The sequence below is a fragment of the Hemibagrus wyckioides genome, linkage group LG14 (assembly GCF_019097595.1).
Source record: "Hemibagrus wyckioides isolate EC202008001 linkage group LG14, SWU_Hwy_1.0, whole genome shotgun sequence".
Classification (NCBI taxonomy): Eukaryota; Metazoa; Chordata; class Actinopteri; order Siluriformes; family Bagridae; genus Hemibagrus; species Hemibagrus wyckioides.
Genome location: NC_080723.1, coordinates 20972367 through 20992475, shown reverse-complemented (window position 1 = coordinate 20992475; position 20109 = coordinate 20972367). Strand labels below are relative to the sequence as shown.

Sequence of the window (20109 nt, the reverse complement as noted above, 5' to 3'; positions counted from 1 at the left end):
CCTCTTCAGAGCCGTGCTGATATTCAGTACACCTGCACTCTTGTGTGATTCTGCTTATCGTACATTTAGCACAAAACACCATTTTAGACACCTCTACTGATTATTAGCGTATTGTCATGACAAAATAAAAATGGAACAGTATTGATACGTGTGAACATCAGAGAACGTGGCTAAGGCAGTGGCAGAGCAGGATCTGGGAAAAAAAAAAAAAAGATCTCGAGGAAGAGGAAGGATCTGCGTCATGCAGAGGAACAGTTGCATGATATGCTGCATAGCAGCAGGGGCGAGAGGAATCTTCCTGCTCTGCTTTCCCAGTGAGAACGCACCCAAATTACATACTCGCAGCAAATTACACCACTCATTTGAACCCAAATCTCAGACGTCCTCCTAAGTGCTAAGTCCAGTTACTAATTACAGACATACAGGGAAGCTCACACAAGGCTTAACTTGATATATTCTTTCAGCTCGCTAGATCCCACAGGCATCATGTGTGAAATGCACGTATCTGGTGCTGTACCCACACTGATGCTCATATACTCCTGGCTTACAGAAGATATGACTATAGTCTTGGGTTTGGAAGCTTTCCAGAGGCGCTAGGCACAGCAGCTCAGAACTGAGAGCTCCCAAAATATATTTAGAGAAGTCTTCCCACTTGGATGCCATACTGGTAACACCCTCCAGGCAGCTATTTTGAGGCAAGCATGACTAGACCTCTATGTGTTTGAATGCAGAGCTATACGTGTTGGAAGAAGCACGTAGACATTTGGAAGTCAATTCGTCACGAACGGCTTTAGGCACCAGCTGTAGCTGCGGAGCTACATGCTCTTGGCAGATCTTCATCAGGAAGTGGACAGAAGTTGTGCGCTAACGCTCGAGTCTCACTTGAAGAAGAGAACATGATTGGCGTTTTCAAGTTTTCGTTTGATACTCCACAGCGCTCTGCAAGCATGGGAAGGAAAAAAAAAGTGAAATTCATTGACAAAACTGACAACACAGGAACTTAACAATCTTTCAACTGCTGTTTGGATCCAATCTTCCCATGGTCCTCATCTCATATGCTTGTAAATGAGAATATGCACTCAGTGTTCCTTCTTTGGTAAAAATGACCCATATCTCTACCCCCCCTCCCCTTTACACCTACATACGCTTTAGATTCAGAGAGAGAGATGGTGAGAGGAGGAGTAAAGTGAGCGAGTGAGCGAGTGAGTGAGTGAGTGAGTGAGTGAGTGAGTGCAGGGAGACTATTCACTCTTGCACATCCACGATGGTTGCTATGGGAACAAAGTGTTGGTTCCATTTTTGAAAATAGTTCTCTTCTCGTCCCTCCTTCTCCTTCCATCACTTCTTTCCCATTCCAATATCCTTTTCCCTCTCCCTCTCTTTTTCTGCCTCCCCTCTTCTTCTCTTCTTGCTCTCTCCTTCTTCCATAGCCCAGTATCCCTCTCTCACCTAATCCCTCTCTCTCTCTCTCTCTCTCTCTCTCTTGCTCTCCCTCTCTCTTTCGGTGGTTTTCGGTCTGTTCCGTGTTGAGTTGTCATGGCGACTGGCTGTAGGTGTGTGAGCGTGTGAAACAGAGTGGGCGTCACGGAAGTGACATCTCTTGGGCTATAACCCATCTTCCTCTCGCTCTCTCGCTCTCTCTCTCTCTCTCTCTCTCTCTCACGCTCGCTCGCTGTGGGGGCGAGCAGGACACAAAAGCAATGTCAGAATGGGTTTTAAATTCCTCGCCTCTGTGTGTGTGTAACATCTATACTGTTCTCTCTCTTTATCTAAATATATATCTGTATGTGCCGCAGTATAGATGAGAAGGTCAGGAATTTATATATCCAGTAAGGATGGGCAAACTGATGACATGAGCTCTATATTGTACTAAGTTCTATTACAGCGTGCCTTTCTGACAGTGTTGCAGGTTTCCTCAGTACTTTTACGTCACCAACCAAGTCTCAGTTTTACTCACAGTAACAAGGTGCTGATTGGAGGATAGAATCTCTGCAAAAAAAACACCACAATTTTTAGTGGTTTTGATTTTTTTTTTTTTAACTAGTCCTACTGTTTCAGTTAGCAAACGCAGATACAGGGCTCTGTGTAAGTGTGTTAAAGTTTTCCATATTTTGAAGCATTCATTTTTATTTCAAAAAGGCAGAAATGTGTCCGTTGCATAAGTATTGGGTGAAAATGACACAAATATCACAAGATATTTTTAAACCTTGTCATCTGCCCTCAGTGCATGATGCAAGTGTTTCTTTCAAAATGTTTGCCTCATATTAACCCAATTAGTGTTTAGTATTCTTTTTTGCACCATTACTAGCGTTTTAGATTAAGTTCTTTCTTCATCTCTTTCTTTCTGTCGATCCTCTTGACAGATGGAAGGTGTGTGTCTCCGTGTTCCCGGCCTCACACTCCTCTGAATGGCCACGCCCACGACTCCCCCGGCTGGAGCCGCCCGCTCCGCGTCCGAGACGGAGACCAGTTCTACATGCTGGACCAAGAAGAGGTAAACACACATGCACACATAATTCACCTACTGTAATGAACTCGCACAAGGATGGAAACAGAAACCTGGTGTGTTCCCACTAATGTCCACTAGAGGGAGGACTTGCTCTTTAGAGAAGTTCCTAATTCCTTCTAACCACACCTCCTGTTTCTTCAGACTCCATATAGAGTGGAGTTAATGGTCTATGGATTCATGCAGATGTTGGATGATTCATATTAAATGTATGTACTGTGTTATTGCTAAAATTTACCCCATCAAAGAGCCCAAATTTTCCATAGAGACACATTCAGATATGATGTTAGATAGGAGGTCAATAGGAGGTTTTGATGTTAAATCACTTTATTAAATATCATATCCATGGTCTCTATTGTTTGATGACAAATATATTGGTGTGTCTTCGGGATGCCAGGGGATCAGTGATAAAGTCTGTGATACTGATGTAGGACAGGTAACTTTTTGAGGAACCTAATAGGTAAGTCTCATGTTGTCCTTGACTGTACGTAAACTGCAGACTTCGCTTCTTCCTTAGCTCAAGTTGGGGATGTGGTAGCTTAGTCGTTAATGGGTTGGACTACTGATCAGAAGGTTGTCAGCTCCAATCTCACCAAGTGTCCAGCAGCATGGGACATTTGGGACAGTCCACAAGCTGCAGAAGATCCAAGCAGAAGTGGACCATCAGGCAGCTGAGAGGATCCACACTATGCTAGGCTATGACAGTGTAATACAAAAGGTAGAGCCAGAATGTAACGCAGGTATGAAGGCATCTTGTGACGTAAATAAAGCATCAGTCAACAAACTAGAGTCATCTTGGGGTGAGAGCCTCAAAACGTCAGTTTACCCTGCTCATTATGGCCATGGACTCCTAAAACCGACACCTTTGCCTAAGAGAAATTCTCTTTAACAGATTTACAGCCTGAAGAACATTAATTCAATTCACTTCAATTCCATTTGTTTGTATAGCACTTTCAACAATACACATTGTCTCTAAGCAGCTTTACAGAAGTATATAACCATGGAAAACATTTTCTGGGATATTATTGGTAAATCTCTCAGCAGTAGCAGATGTAAATGTGCATTTAACACGGTGACGTGACAAATTGAGTATCACGTGTCTAAGACTTCTTTTAAACAAAATAAGACAATGGTCTGAGATAGACTCAGAGTGTGGAATTCAATTCAATTCAGTTTTGTTTTTATAACACTTTTAACAATGGACATTGTCTCAAAGCAGCTTTACAGAACAGAAGAAAAATACTACAAAAGATTAATGTTGGACAAAATCCCCCCTAATGAGGAAGCCTGAGGTGGCTGTGGCGAGGAGAAGCTCGCTTAGATGGTAAGAGGAAGAAACCTTGAGAGGAACCAGACTCAAAAGGGAACACCATCCTTATCTGGGTGACACCTGAGAGTGTGATTATAAATAATGTCCTATACAGTCAGTTGGAGTTGTGTTTGGCAGATACAGCATACACCGATTAGGCATAACATTATGATCAGTGCCAGGTGAAGTAAATAAAACTGATGATCTCCCCATCATGGTACCTGTTAGTGGGTGGGATATATTAGGTTGCAAGTAAACATTTTGTCCTCAAAATTGATGTTAGAAGCAAGAAAAATGGCCAAGCATTAGGATTTGAGCGAGTTTGACGAAGGGCCAAATTGTGATGGTGTGCAGTGGTCAGTATCTATCAAAAGTGGTCCAAGGAAGGAACAGTGGTGAGCCGGAGACAGGGTCATGGGTGGTCAAGGCTCATTGATGGACATGGGGAACGAAGGCTGGCCCGTGTGATCCGATCCAACAGACGAGCTACTGTTGCTCAAATTGCTGAAGAAGTTAATGCTGGTTCTGATGGAAAGGTGTTAGAATACACAGTGCAGGATGGGTCAGGGCTGTTTTGGTAGCAAAAAGTGGACCAACACAATATTACACAGGTGGTTATAATGTTATGTGTGTTTTGTGTATTGATTAGGAGGAAGTGTGATTATATTTTCTGTGATCTCCATTATGAGTGGGTCCTATTGCTGTTCTGATTATCACCTACTGACTCCAAGATGGACACAACTGCTGTTCTCAGAGGATCTTCTGACTTGAATGTTGAATGAATGTTGAAGTCTTCTACAGTTAATGCTTTGTCTAAATACACCACTAGGTTTGAAATGAAAGCTGCAAATTCACTGAGGAATTCAGAATATGGCCCTGGAGGTCTGAAAATAACAATTAGTGGAATCGACTCGGTGAACTTATTATTCATGGGCACATAGCTAGAGCGCTCCATATGTCACTAGCTTATCATCAAAAATAACTGCTTAAATAAATATTTAAGTAATTAAGTGCACTGAACACTAAAAAGTGGTAAATAGTGTATACCATCCGAGGACCATCAGGAGGTAGGACATTACCCTGAGAATCTCCTCCATCATTTCTCAACTTACAGCAACCATGATACAGGGTTTTGGTATAATTGTTGTCACTGGTGTCTCCTCCCATGGGCTTTCAAACTGTCTGGATGGAGCATCAGTTTTTCCATTTTTAGAACAGGGCAATAAGAACGTGTGAAGTGGAAACATGTAGAAAACTGAGCCCAGCATGCTTGCTATTTCCCTGCTTAGCCCTCACAATGTATTCTAATGATCAGAGATCTATTTCTATGATCAGTGCAAATGAGAAAATGCTGTTCTCTGCCCTCAAGACAGTCTCTCCATTCCTTGAAAAGTGCATTAATGGCTAGTTTCCCCACATCACAGATTCTTTGCTTGAGGCTGAGCTTACACAAATAGGAGGCACATGGATGGGATCCGGTTGGATTTTCATGCTGTTGTGACAGTGTAACTGAAATCCTACTGTATTACCATAGTCAGCTACATCCGAATGCTAAAGGATGAATTAGAAGGTGAGAAAATGCGATTTCACATTCATTTTTCTTGAGAGCCTTCATTTTCTCAAGCAGGCAGGTAAACACTGTGAAATGTGAATCTTAATGAAGGGAGAGTAAATTAAAAAAGGAATAAAACATGGAGGAATGATTGGGAATGCTGTGATAGGAAGATAATCAGTGACTCAGTGCAGAATTGCTGCTGAATTTGATTCTACACGACACAACATGATTCATTCTTTACAATTTTGTTGTTAACTCAAGTATGCAAAATACTAAATTACTAAATTAAAAAAAAACGACTAAAAATATTAATGGACATCCATGAAACAAATTCATTTCTGTTATCGCTTATGTTATAGCAGCTATAAACAGTCAGTTGCAGCTATCAACTGCAGTCTATTCCTTTTTTTAAATATTCTGATGAGGGTAATAAGACACACACAAAAAATGCAGCTTGACATGTTACAGAGAAATTAGAAAGTACAAAAAATCCTGAACGCTTCTGAAAATGTCTGAAAAAATCCTGAAAACTTCAGAAAATTTCTGAAAAAATCCTGAAAATGTCTGAAAATTTCTGAAAAAATCCTGAAAACTTCTGAAAATTTCTGAAAAAATCCTGAAAACTTCTGAAAATGTCTAGAAAACGTCCGAAGACGAACGTTGTTTCATTTCACTATGTACTGCGTCAGCTATATGTGGTTGAAATGACAATAAAGCTTCTGAAAATTTCTGAAAAATCCTGAACAATTTTCCTTATAATTGAGAATTCCTCTATAAAAGTTGAATAAAATGAACATACTTTTTTTTGTTATTAAATAACCACACAGGTTTCATTGTATTAGTCCATTTATTAGTTTATTGCTTGTGGACATCATCCACCTTGGTTTACACTCAGAAATGAATTATAAAATTATAATTATATTTAATTAATAATTAATTAATTTTTAATTATAATTAATCATTTAATTATAAAAATGGATTAGCATAAGCACATAGATAATATTAAGATTTGATTTAAATTACAGCTGGAGCTTACAGTCAGAGCTGATGTTAGTCTGTGGAGAATTTATTAACAGGATTGTTCAATTGCTGAATCTTGATTGGTCAGAACATGTTGATTAATTTGTGTGAGTGTGTTTCTTAGTCCTTTGCAACATTTATAAAGTCATATACAATGACCTGCTACTCATAGTGACCTTTTGTGTATTCTGAATTTTCCTTTTTTTAATTCAAAAACAGAAGGGAGTCTAAAAGTTAGAGCCCGCTTTAACAATCTGTGATATCTTCATTTAAAATGGGAAATAAACATATTTTAAATTATTAATAAATTAAATAAAATAAAATGAATTATTTTAAATAAATTACATTTTTAGTATCTTGGATCAATCAATCAATTATTATTACATTACATTACATTATATTATATTATATTATATTATATTATATTATATTATATTATATTATATTATATTATATTATATTATATTATATTAATATTCAAGAAGTCTTATTTCTATCTTCCCCAATTAAATGAAAGCAAATGTGTTATATTGATCATGTTAACTGCTTTGTGCAAAAGGTCAGATTCACCCCGTTGTCTAATCTCTTCTATTATAGCGTGTGTTCAGACAACACTCTGATGGATTTCATCTAAAATGGATCATCAGCTTTTACACCAGCTCGTGAAGTCTGTGCCATCTCCAGTGCAGACTCATTAAAGCAAAAGAGAAAAAGGAGGAGGGCAAACCAAATAGAGAGAAAAAAATTGGACTTTTCTCGTCAAGTTGTTGTCAATATGATTTATAATGAAAATTGTTGAATTAAATTCGATAAGAATGAAAAAGCAAAGGATTTTGTGCTTTTCGACTCAAGTCTTATAAATATTTTGATCAGTTTAACTGCTCCAGTTTCAGTGAAGGATCCTAATAATAATAAGTTATTATTTCAGTAAAGTGGATGTGTGTGTGTGTGTGTGTGTGTGTGTGTGTGTGTGTAGGGTTGTTGTGATACCAACATTATTACTTTGATGCGATTCTCAGTGCAAAAAAAACGCCAGAAATAAATTTAAAAAATCCAAATAAGCCAAAGCACACAGAGACCGAAGGCACAGGAAATCCAAAATCCAAATAGTTAGTGATAAATTTCCTTCTTTTCACTGAATACAAAACTTCTGTATGTTAAATATAAAACTACTAAAGACTTGAGACCATAGAGTGGACTAATCAGGATTGTAGGCTCATGACAAAACAACTAGAAGATATTAGATGTATAAACTCAAACTGTTCTTTTATTACGATATTCAGCTTACAACGCTGCATGTAGCTTTAAACAGCATAATAACAGTGACTAATTTCCTCATTTTTTAAACACCAATATTTCGTCACACTCCTAGCTACGTAAAAATGAGATGATTTCTTTGCGACTGAAATCATGAAGAAGCGAACACAGTGTCAGAAGATACATCAGTCACCATACAGGAAAAGCGGTTAATCATACGGCTGAATTAAACTCTAAATAAGCCGTTTAGCCGTCTAACCTGCCGAATAAGTGGAGGTCGTCAAGCTTGTCAGGCAGATTTCTCACCCGATGCCCATCTTCATCAGCGAGGTAAAAAATAAAAACCAAGCATAGCCGACTCCCATACATTTAACCCATAGTTTCCCACGACTCGAAGTTGTTTTATTTATCCATGTAGCTGCCTGACCTGGATAAAGAGCGAGTGAGTGAGTGCAGGCAAAATCCAACCTCAGACTTGAGTCTAAATCTTTGAATCAATACAGAATTGTTTTTTTTTTTGTACTGACCTTATTCATGCTACTTTGTCTGAGTGGAACTGTATCACTCATGGACAAGTGTGTACATGTAGAAAAAGCTTAGAAGCTCATTTGAGTGCTCTTGATGGAGTAACAGCGTAAAATAAATATTCGCTTCATTATTGTGGGTCCATGGCAATGTGCTGCTGAAATGTCAAGCATATGGCATCAGGAAGACTCAACTATTCCTGGGGAAAAGCTGTCATAGGGATCCAGTATTGCCTATTGGGTTTAGTCTGGAGTGTTTCAGTGGAGGTAAAAATGACTTGGCTATCTGGACACAGAGTAAATGTTTGATGGGACGCCACAATGGGACACTTATATTAACTCCTAGTATTAGATTGGAACAAAAATAAATTTAAAAAAATGCAATCTCTGTCCAAAGTAATATTTTGGTGCAAAAGACACACTGACTGTCATTCACTTATAAAGATGATCAAATCTGACAGTAGCAGTCTAAAAAGAAAGAATTTCAAAACCATGTATACAAGATATGCAATGGAGAAATACAAAATTAAAGCATTTTCGTAGTTCATGAATAAATTTTACCAGGTTGATGCTTCCAGCACACACATTAATGTCCACCAGCCCTGTTTGTTGGTGGTTGGTGGTCATTTATACTAGTGCATTATTTTATAATGTGGAAATCCAGATACCTTCCCGCTGAGGTCTATACCTTCTCAGTTTGCAAATATTTGTAGCCTAGGATCCTTTTATATGATATATATGTCCTTATATATTTATTAATTAATGAATAATCAAACCACTGGTCCTCTTTGTCACAAAAAAATATGAACATAATTATGAACATAATAAATAATGAACTATTCATGTGGGGGTTGTGGTAGCTTTGTGGTTAATAACTACTACTTATTAAAATTATTAAATACTTAATTATTAAATTAAAATTATTAAAATTATTAAAATTATTAAAATTATTAAAATTATTAAAATTATTAAAATTATTAAAATTATTAAAATTATTAAATTATTAATTATTATTATACTTGGAGGGTTATGAGTTTGAATCCCAGGTCCACCAGGCTGCCACTGCTGGGCCCATGACCAAAGCCCTTAACCCTCAATTGCTCTGTTGTGTAAACTGCAATAAATTGTAAGTCGCTCTGGATAAGGGCGGCAGCCAAAATGGCATAAATGGAAACTATCCAAATTTTAAATGACGTAAATTTATGCACAATAAAATTATAGCTATTTATTGAAGTTCTAGAGCATTTTCCCAGAATTTTCACTAAAAAAACAGTATGGTCAGAGTTGACATTTCTATTTATAAGTTGTTTATTGATTAAGATTTGAATTAAACAAGTAGCCAGTCAAATAGATAAACAAAAATATGATCTCAATAATAAATGCAGAATTGTATTTAGTGGGTTGTGAATTTCCTGTGATGTTTAAAAAAAGAGGAAAAAACCTCCTCCTGAACCACTTTAGGCCTAGAGGGGGCAGTATACTCACTCACTATCCCGGTCCATGAACAGAGCAGCATTTAGGCAGTTTTTCCTCTCAGCAAAGCCATACCATGTTGATCCAGAATGGTCCATAAAAGCACTCTCATATTCCTTTTTCTTTTGAATGTTCAGTCAGAAATAGCTCCTAATTCATCACCTCCACTCTGCAGGACGGTTTATTGGCATGAGGATGAAGCTGTAATTGAACTGGTGAGAATCTAGCATTTTAATGATGCTTCCTTTTCCCTTATAGAGTTAGATTTATCAGCTTTCATCTGGCCTTGATCTTTGGAAGTAATGGAAATGTATTGATCTGTACTATGCTATGTTTTTCATACAGTAGGTATACATCCAGTATGATAGATTTCTAATCTACATAATTCTGACAAATCCTATGCATTACTTTTAGATCAAACTTTAATGAGGTATCATACTAGTTATCTTTTGTCAGAATAAAAGGTAGGAACTGTATCATACGTTGTAGCTGGAGTGGTGCTATGTATCAGGTGGTATCTAGCATGTACTCTACCGCTCAAAAGTTAGGGATCGCTTGCATATTTCAGCTTGATTTCAGCTACGGAGGAAGACTCCATCAGCCAGTCCATCTTGTGGGAGATGCTCCAGGAAGCATGGGGTGAAATCTCATCAGATTATCTTGAAAAATTGGCCGCTAGTTTGAAGAAAATATTCATCAGTTCCATCATAATCATTATTTCTAACTGACATGTCAGCATGTCCTGTTCTTTTGCTGTATTTTCTATAATTTTGTGTGTGTTTCCTTGGAAAACAATAAAATTTTTGAGTGATGCCAAACTTTTGAGGGGAAGTGTAGCTTGACCTGTAGTACACCTGTGGCGAATATTTTACAGGGTAATGTAGTACACCTTTAAAGATCTATTAAAAATAAAAATGTGGAAAAAACTGATGTCTTTATATTATGGGACATCAATTAAGGCTTAATTATGTACCTGGAATATTTTTGAAATATTGTATTTAATTTGATTGTTATATTTTTATTAGGTAGATTCTATTAAGGTTTCAAGGTGAAATATAGTACATACAGAAGTGTCAGATGAACTAGGAATGATAAAATTTTCATTTTCCCCCCCTGAAATTCTACCTTTTGACGTTCTGTAGCTATTCAGATGAAAAAGCAGCGTCTCTGAACAGCCACAGGGTGTCGTCTGTAAAAAGAAGCAAATAATGCACTTCTTCTCTGACGCCAAACTAATCCTCGCGTCGAATCCGACTGCCTCTCTAAAAATAAATAAACAGTAATAGAGAATGCTTGCCCATCTGTTTTGATAGATTAAAAAAAAAAAAGAGGAAAAATCAGTGCATTTACAAAAATGATTGCTCTTCTGTACATGTCTCTGCTGTTACACTAAATCTATTTAATTTGCTTTAATTTAAAGTGAAATATCTGCACTCAAGATGTAATATGAACAAAGTTTGTTCCTTTTGCTCTCTTTTTGAGAATTTTGTTCATGGATATCACTTCATTCCAGATAAGATTTCATTTTTATTTATTATTTATCATTTGCAGGATTCATGTTTAGATTGTAATGCTTTTTAGTTCTAGAAAATTGTAAAGGTTGTATTAAAAAACCTTGACTACCTTTTAATGTGTAGTGACAAAGGGGTGATTGAAATTCTTTCTTTTGACTCAACGGACTTAGTTAAGTTATTAGAAAATGAGCAAAAGACACTATATCTACACCTCGGATGCTTTCTCTTTTATTATACTGGCCATGTTAATTATGTTGCCTTTTCTTGCCTTTCTTCTCAAGCAGCCATCTTCTCTGTATGGAATCTTAAAAAATCTTTAAAGACCATTCTTTACTGTTTGGGAGGTTGGCAGAAGAAATTCTCCTGTGTCCTTATCTTTCATTTAAAGTTCCTGCTGTTTTTCATGACACTTTCTCTCACTTGATACAACATGTCATACACTCAGGAAGCTTTTAATGTATTTTTCTAAGAGCTTGTTTTTAGCCAATTTTAGCGGATCTCTTTTCTTTTCTACTTTTTATAAAACTATTATCCGGTAACATTTATTCTTAATTACTTGTCCTGGAGGCCTGTCTGAATTTCAGTTGAGGTTAACCATTTGAACAAGCTCTTAAGAGAAGAAGCACGAACTCTCCACCATTTACTTTTCTTCTTTGGACTTCGGTTGTTTGAAACCACTTTACAGGTTCATAGATTGTTCTGTTACAGCTGTCAGTATTTCTGTGAGTTTGTGACTTACTTACAGGAATTCTTTGTTCTTTACGCATAAAACTCACGGACCTGTTATTTATTCAGAACTGGTGATAAAATACTCTGTGCTTTAGGGCTGTATTCTGTGTTGAGGTAAGTTAAGCTTTATATGTGGTCAGTCACATGTCAGAGAACAAGTTTGCTTAAAAATATTCTCATCAAAATATGTTTTAGCTGATTGTAGTACATGAAATACTTGTTTCAATTATGTAGAGTATCTCTGTTCAATTCACATAGAAATAATATGATGAATATTGAGGAATACTGAATAAAAAAGAAATGACTGAAGTATGAAAAATAAAATGATATAGTAACACAGCTGGAATTTTTCCTGCCTCAGCTAAATAAATGTATTTCAGCTGCATTGAAATCTTTAGTACTGATTTTTTTTTAGTTGAAAATTCAGGAGAGTATGATATAAAAATAAATGGTACTAATGTAACTCAGTTCATTTGTTTGACAGCGAAGAAAAACAAACTTTTCGTCTTGAGTCTGCATTTTCAAGAGCTGATTTTTTTTGGGCGCTGTTGTAAAAAAAAAAAACAACAACCCTGTGTCTGACAATTCCACTCAAGATATATTTGGAGATGTGACCTAGGCGATGGTAATTTGCATAATCGGAATAGGACGTGCACGCAAGCAGCTTATCTACGAGTCAGAATACAACAACCTTTTCTGATCATAAAAATTGGGGCAACTTTTTAACTTCAGTGACTGGATTTCAAAATGAAGGAGAAGCCTTTATTATTGCCACACATACATTACAGCACAGTGGAATTCTTTTCTTTGCATATCAAAGCTAAGGCAGTTGGAGTCAGAGTGCAGGGGCAACTATGATGCAGCACCCCTGGAGCAGAAAGGGTTAAGAGCCTTGCTCAATTGCCCAGTAGTGGCATTTTTGCAGTGCTAGGGCTTGAACCCCAGTCTTCCGATTAACAACCCAGAGCCTTAACCACTTGAGCTGCCAGTTTATAATAGTTTATAACATACATAATCCTAGTAACTAATAAACTGGCAGCTCAGTATATATACAAAACTTATGTGGTTTTCTCTCTGCATACAAAAATACACTGAAAGGGCAAAGGTTTGTGGACACATGACTGTAACACCCATATTACACACTTATTTGTACAGAATCTATTTTTGAAATGCAGCTTTACTGGAACTAAGAAGCCCAAACCCTGTTCCAGGCACGACAGTGCAACTGTGCGCAAAGCACTGAGCTCCGTGAAGACATGGTGTGGAGGTGAAGGTTGATGAAGGTGAAAGAACTGGAGTGTCCTGCACAGAGCCCTGACTCTGACTCAACCCCACTGAACACCTTTGGGGTGAACTGGAACTGGAGCCTCATCAACCTCCCAACATCAGTGTCTGATCTCACAAATTCTCTTGTAGCTTAATAATTTACACAAATCCTCACAGATACAGATAAAAACCTTCGCAGAGGAGAAGATTGGAGCTTATTATAACAGGAATGAGATGTTTAACAAGCACATATGGGTGTAATGGTCAGGGGTGCACAAACTTTTACCCATATTCTACACCTCCATTGATGAACCTGTTTATTTATAAAGATTTTACCGTAAACTGCCTTCATCTAACTGCTCTATCAATAACACCCACAATACTCCATCCACCAAGGTTTCCTCTAAATAAAGTCCCTTCAAGTAACTTGGAGCCTTTTTTTCTGATATTAAATATTTAATTCTTCCTACTACCTGCCAGCAATCCACCAGATATTTTACTGTATGCGAATCTTTTTATTTCAGGCTTTTACGTTTTTACTGCCATCTTTTATTTTTGTATCTCTGCATGCCTGACGTGAAAATGGATGTGCTTCCAAGGATTTCAGGAAATGAAAGAAAATAATCATCTGAGTCATGTTTTCAGCCCCCCAAAAATAGTTTATTCGGTTTGGTTTAAATATGATGTATTGTTTCTCTCTCTCTCTTTCTCTCTCTCTCTCCGGAGTTTGTCAACCAATTCATGGTCCTTCCTGATGATACACAGATTTGCAGTTTATTAGATATAATGACCCACTAACTAATAAGCTGGCAACGCTGTGTATTGCAAGTCAATTATGTGATACAGCTCTATCTAATATACCATAGAGAATCAGATTAAAGTCTTCAAATTCTTTTATATTTCCATTTTCAGCAGCTCCCATCAGATTCATGTTCTGGAAAAATCTCTCCGATTTTCCAGAGTTGGGGGCTACCTGGAAAAAAGTACGCTGCAAATGGCTCGTTTTGATACCGTTTAATTAGAACGATTATAAATACGCATTAATTTAGTAACAATGACAGGATTTTAATATTGTTTAAATATGATGATGTAGTACTGATATATTTTTTTTTACGCTTACCCAAATTCCACCCAGCTTTAGATGTTACCAGATGTGAGTAGCAATGAAGTGAAATATCACTTAAGTACAATTTTCATGACTATATTTCAGTGGAACTCTATGATTTCTGTAAATTTGAAGTGGGAAATTTCTTACGAGAAATTTATAATAGTTGAACAAGAAGGAAACCTTTCAATGTTGTTTAAGGAGATGTGAAAGTCTTAGAAATCTAAATCGAAATGAAAGAGGGCTGTAATCTTAATATCTATCACTACAAGTATCTAGCTTTACATTGTGACAGATAACTATTAGCATGCACTATGATCGTGTTGGCTAGTTAGCTAGAAGAAATGTCGACTTCGACAAACAAAGATATACAAAGATTTCTGTAAAGATAAAATGAAATTCATCTTTTCATATTTGCCCTACCGAGCAAGCCAGAATTGAGAGTTTCAAGGAAAAACTTCCCAAGACGATATGAGGAAAAAACGTGAGAGGAACCAGATGCAAAAATCGGAACCAATCGGGACCGATTTGGGTCACATCGAAAGTTTGATTATAAATAAATTACTTTCTATTACTTTACACTATATAGTCAAGCGTAACCTGGAGTTTCTGAATTTATTACTGTTTTAACATAAGTTCCTTCCTGCTGAAGCAATCAAAGGTTCAATGAGCACACAACTGACCACGGACCATGAATAACAGCTGTATTGAAGCAAGCCAGAGCCTCGGACATGTCTAAAGCAACCATTTAAACACAAAAAGACAGACTTTGTTCTGACAAGCATGTGACGGATATATGGTTTTTCCTTTTGCGTTTAATTTAATCAGTACGACTCAAACACTGCATGTTGACTTGACAAAAATCCCAATGCTTCATTTGTAAAATTTCACACTGTCAAATACAGCGGAACCTTGGCATCGGAACTTAATTCCTTCTGGAGGCGAGTTCTTAGGGTGAAAATTTGTATTCCGTTGCAGGCACCCAAAAATATTACCAGTATTACCAATACGAAGTGTATGCAAACTGTATGGCTGCTTATGAAGATCTGACCCAAGGGTCAAGGGTCATCACAGGAAGTCGTGCCACCAAGCTTGGGCTAAAAATAGAACAGATCACCCACAACACCAATCACCAACTTTTGAACATGCATGATCTCTGAATGCTATAATCCACAGCAATCCCATGTATCTCCAAACTGCCTGAACTTTTTAACACAGTGATACCAGGTTCGATGATATGAAATGATATTTCTGAAATAGAAATAGTCTCTAACAAGCTGTTAAGGATGAATGAATGAACATGGGTTTTTCTTTGAGCTTTATGTCTGAACTCTTGCTCGTACCACCATGAAAATCAAAACCTCTCGCTTGTGTGACTTTTGCTTTTATCCCTCAGGATCTCAGTCCCAGTGCTACACTTTTAGGCTCAGATAAATGCTTTTTGAATCTTTCCGGAAAAAGAACAAGCCAAGTTTGTTTAATGAAATTATTATGTTCATATTTGGATCGCCAAATCAGGTAGCTTTAACGAGGAATTGGGTCTGATTTGTCACACAGTTCAGTGTCCCGTCAGATTTCTCCTGGTAGATATTAATTAAATGTGCAGGATTTTTGGGTGGCAGTCGTTTCCTAAAGAGAGAGTATGCTGAGACAAAATCGGTTTAAATATCTCAGAATTCGTTGCTCTGTCGACTCTCGTCATATCCCCTACAGCGCCGGTTGAAATCACCCTCAGATTTGAAGGAAGCTGTCGCTGTGATTCAGAGGAACCTTCAGACAGGCATCAGTGTGCTTCTCATCCCTTCTTCTTTTGACGTAATTGGGACTCATTGCTTCATAAGATGTTCTGTCTCTGTTTGTCATGTCAGGCTTTATGGTTTTTAATGTTCTACCACCTCATATGTTTTAGCCTTGCTACAAAAATAGATTCTTGGCTGCACTTTACTCTACCAGATGCTGAGCAAACATTTCACTGGATTTCTTTCTGTCCCTTAAGGAGATGACCTTTAAGATGAAGGACGTTTCCGGAAGTTTGTCCTCTGTGGGATTTTATTTTCGCAGAATTCTTTTAACAGCTTCAAGATTGTGTGGGCTATATCTGTGGAGAGAACCACAGCTCAGATGAGAAAATCTATTCATAAGACCACCCAAGCCTTAACTCTACATGACTCTGGAGTTCCTGCATGAGCGTAAGAAGAAAAGTCATTAGTGAAACAAAAGCCACATGAAATCTTGTTTGGAGACAGGGTGGGTTCTGTGTCCACAGTTGGACTTTTTGGAGTGGTTCGAAACCCAAAATGACAGAAGCCCCTTTAGTAACACCAGACAGATTGTTTAGAGCACTGATGAATGCCCTGCAGTGCCATCAATAACAGAGACAGAAAATCATACAGCTGTAGATTTGGCTAGTCACGCACCAACATATGGTGGTCCAAAGCCTTTGTCCTTGTCTTGTCCATGAACCTTGTGAGTTTGCCAAAGCCGTTGCCATGTACTAATGGAAGATGTTCTGGATTCAGGAAGAAAGCTTCATCAGCCTGTATCACTAGTAAAGCCACCGGTTTCTCTTTTTTCCTGCAGTGTTCTTGCATTCATAAGTCTCAAAGAAAGGATATGCTTCATCAATCCCTGGTGGTAATTATCATCTTACACTGTAGGGAGGGGAGAAATACCTGGATAGTGGAAATCAGCAAATGTTGTGAAGGCTAGGGGGTGAATTTCTGTCACCGGACACTCATCACACATTATTTGTGTTGAGTACCCTGTGATGTCCCATGCTGAGTGTATTCCCACTTCTCCTGGAATGATCTTCGAACCATCTGACCAGGATAAAGCAGTTACTGGTGGTGTATACATCATGGTACATCATGACATCAGGACCTCTCAGTGTGACTGCATCATATTCGTAGTTCCTCAAATGCTGATTTGCACCATGTCAATGTCCATGATTCACATAGTCTACTTTTTTGCATTGTGATGTGCAGTGGACATTCACATGTAAAGCAGCTTTGGATCGATTATGAATGTAATGCAGTTGCATTGTCTGAACACCAGAGGTCCCAATTTAAAATTTTTAATAGACACAAGAGCTCTGGAATGCAACAACTAGAACGCATTATATGAAATACAGTTACATGATTACATGATACAACAATACAAGATCCAGAAATCAGGCATTTTGGCCAACTTTGGAGCTCTATTTCTACTGCAGAGCTCATTATGTTGGTCAGTTGTTTTCCCTATGTCAGGCACTTTGTTTACTCAGTCAAATTATTGGGGAAAATTTATTTTATTTTATTTAGGTAGTTTTATCCAGACAAAAAATGCATTGTACATTGTCTTTTTAGACATATTTTTCTTCATATCGATTTTGTACATATTATTCTGAGAAACAAATCAAATTTGTGAATCAAATCATATGAAGTCAGGCCTGGAGTTTATCGTTACACCCCTAGTGGTAACTGAGGTTGAATGAACTGAAAATGAATATTAGCATTACAAGAAATTCTTCTTTTTCATCTTCTTCTTCTTCTTCTTCTTCTTCTTATTATTATTATTACAGGAGTGAAACATAAAGTATGCATTTTTTTTTTAACCATGGCAGATTATTTATGTTGAGGGTCCTTATCACTTTGCCAGTTTATCTCTGCAAGCTTAGGATTTTCTATAATTTTGTCATGCCACTGAAAGATTGTGGTCTAACCTCTGTCTGGTACTTGGTACTACTGCAGAAAAAGAGCTGGCGTCTCACTACTTTTCACATCTGATTCTCAGCCAACGCACCGGACCTTGAACTTGTGGTTAGTTAAAAGTGGACATCACTCTCAGAGTTCCACAAGCTTGTCCTCTATCTCTATGGCTCACTGCTTACGTGGCTCCCTACCATCTTTCTCCTAGCTCTGCCGTTGACTAATAGATCAATATTTAATGACTTTGCAGAGCACTTTACGCTTAAAAATATGGAATATAGAGTAAAGTATTAAAATGTTTGTATGATGCTAAACTTAAGATGACAACATAAATATGAAAACTCTCCTCAAATACTAGCTGATTTCCCAGATCAGGCCAAGCTTAGGTCTATCAGGTATTTGACCTAGTATTCAAAAGAGCAGGCTTTTTTGAGAATATTTTGTCCGAGACTCTCAGGCTGCTCAAGCAAAACCAAACCCAAAGATGATTAATCTCGACTAAATAATTATAACACACAACAGATTAGATTTTTTTTTATTAGTTTTCTGGGGCTCATACAGACTCTTTAAACAGCAATACATCTTCTTGATGAAGGTTTTGATGATTGCCGAGCTGTGGCCAACATTATTTCCCGGAATTCTGAACACCAAGTTAAACCTATAACAAGTCATGAGCGTTCATGTTAAATGTAAGGCAGGAACCGATACAGATGGATCTCCATAGTATTTGTAAAACCTGGAACAGACCTCCATGGCCATATTGTTGACATGCTGTCAGTGTTGGACTCAGCGCAGCAATGGCTTCAAAGTCATCAAAGAGAAATGAACACAAAATGAGTTTTAAGGCATTGAGGCACTTCCATAACAATCAGTCGGAATGCTCTATAACTTGGATTGCCAGCTACAAGACACTAAGTAGACATTTATTATGTACAATCTATTAATTACCTAAAATTGCAACTCAAGTATAATTAGTTAAAAAGTCTTAGATGAGCAAATAATTAGCAACTGGTACTACAGTAGTATATATTAGAGTCCATTTTAGCAGAAAGGATATCATCTAATCAGTTAAATGGCTCCAATCCAGACAAATGGCTGAGCTTTTCACAGCTCACAGGTCCATCAGTTGCAGTCCGTTGATCTGAACTCAAAGCCATCCATGCACAACCTTAACTCCTGAGCTATGAAAATCAAATGATTCTGCCAAATGTTGAAAACGCTCCACTTTGGAGCTCCAGACTGTTTAAACTGTTTGATTTAATGCGAAATAAAAACACACAGAACAACAAGAAGCGCATATGAGTTGCGTATGGAATGTATGTATGTGTTCCTGTGTAAATGTCAGTACAAAATTTTAGCGGAATAATTCGGAAAACTACAGCATTAGAGAACGGACTGCGGTTCATTCGTACGGTTACAGTGTAAACAGGTTGACGTCGATTTTTAGATTTTTAACTTTGAAGTTTTATGTGGCAGAAATACAAACAAAGAACGGATCATATACATATCCTGACTTGCCAGTTTTTTGGGATCTAGTGCCAAACAAACTGGCAGAAGGAGCTCAGGGCCAGATTTACTAAGGTTCCATGTGACGAGCACTAGATTTCATGTGCAATGGGGGAATTGTGCACGCAAATCAATACATTTTTTATCTCTTTCTTATATAAAAAAAAAAACCTAATACAGAAAAAAAAAACAGTATTGTGTTACACTTGAACATAAGGAAGGAAACAATAGAATAAAAGAGAGGAATAGAAGAAGAGAAAGAATAAAATGAAACTAAATCTTATTGTATGCAACTGTAACTGAATGTCCAGTATATAAATGAATCTTTTTGCATAGATACCTCCTTGTGTTTGCCCCTTGTATGTCCAGTTCATACACACACAATATCCGTGTCTACCATGTTATTTAGGATCAGCAGCTGCTATATTCGCTGAATCTGAGTTCCAGCCGTCAGTACAGCAGCAGCCGCATGTAATATATGCTGAATTCAGCAGAGCACTGTATTAAGAGTGCAATATATGCCTTATATGGGATAATTGCAGCTCTCTTGTTTCTATGGTTTGATATATGATGTTGAGAACTAGACTATTAGTTGCTGTGTAATGTGGTTAAACCCTGATGCTCCCTTTTACATTGACTGATGCATTGTATTCAGC

General features: G+C 37.4%; 1 protein-coding gene across 3 annotated transcripts in view; it reads left to right on the top strand.

The window, feature by feature from the left end:
• The window catches only part of syngap1a (synaptic Ras GTPase activating protein 1a), a 142989-nt gene that overhangs the window by 23501 nt on the left and 99379 nt on the right, over window positions 1–20109 (top strand). For all 3 annotated transcript variants that reach the window (XM_058408768.1, XM_058408770.1, XM_058408769.1), the window contains exon 2: window positions 2364–2494. In XM_058408768.1, coding sequence (XP_058264751.1) covers window positions 2364–2494 — 131 coding nt within the window. The remainder of the gene's footprint in view (window positions 1–2363; window positions 2495–20109) is intronic.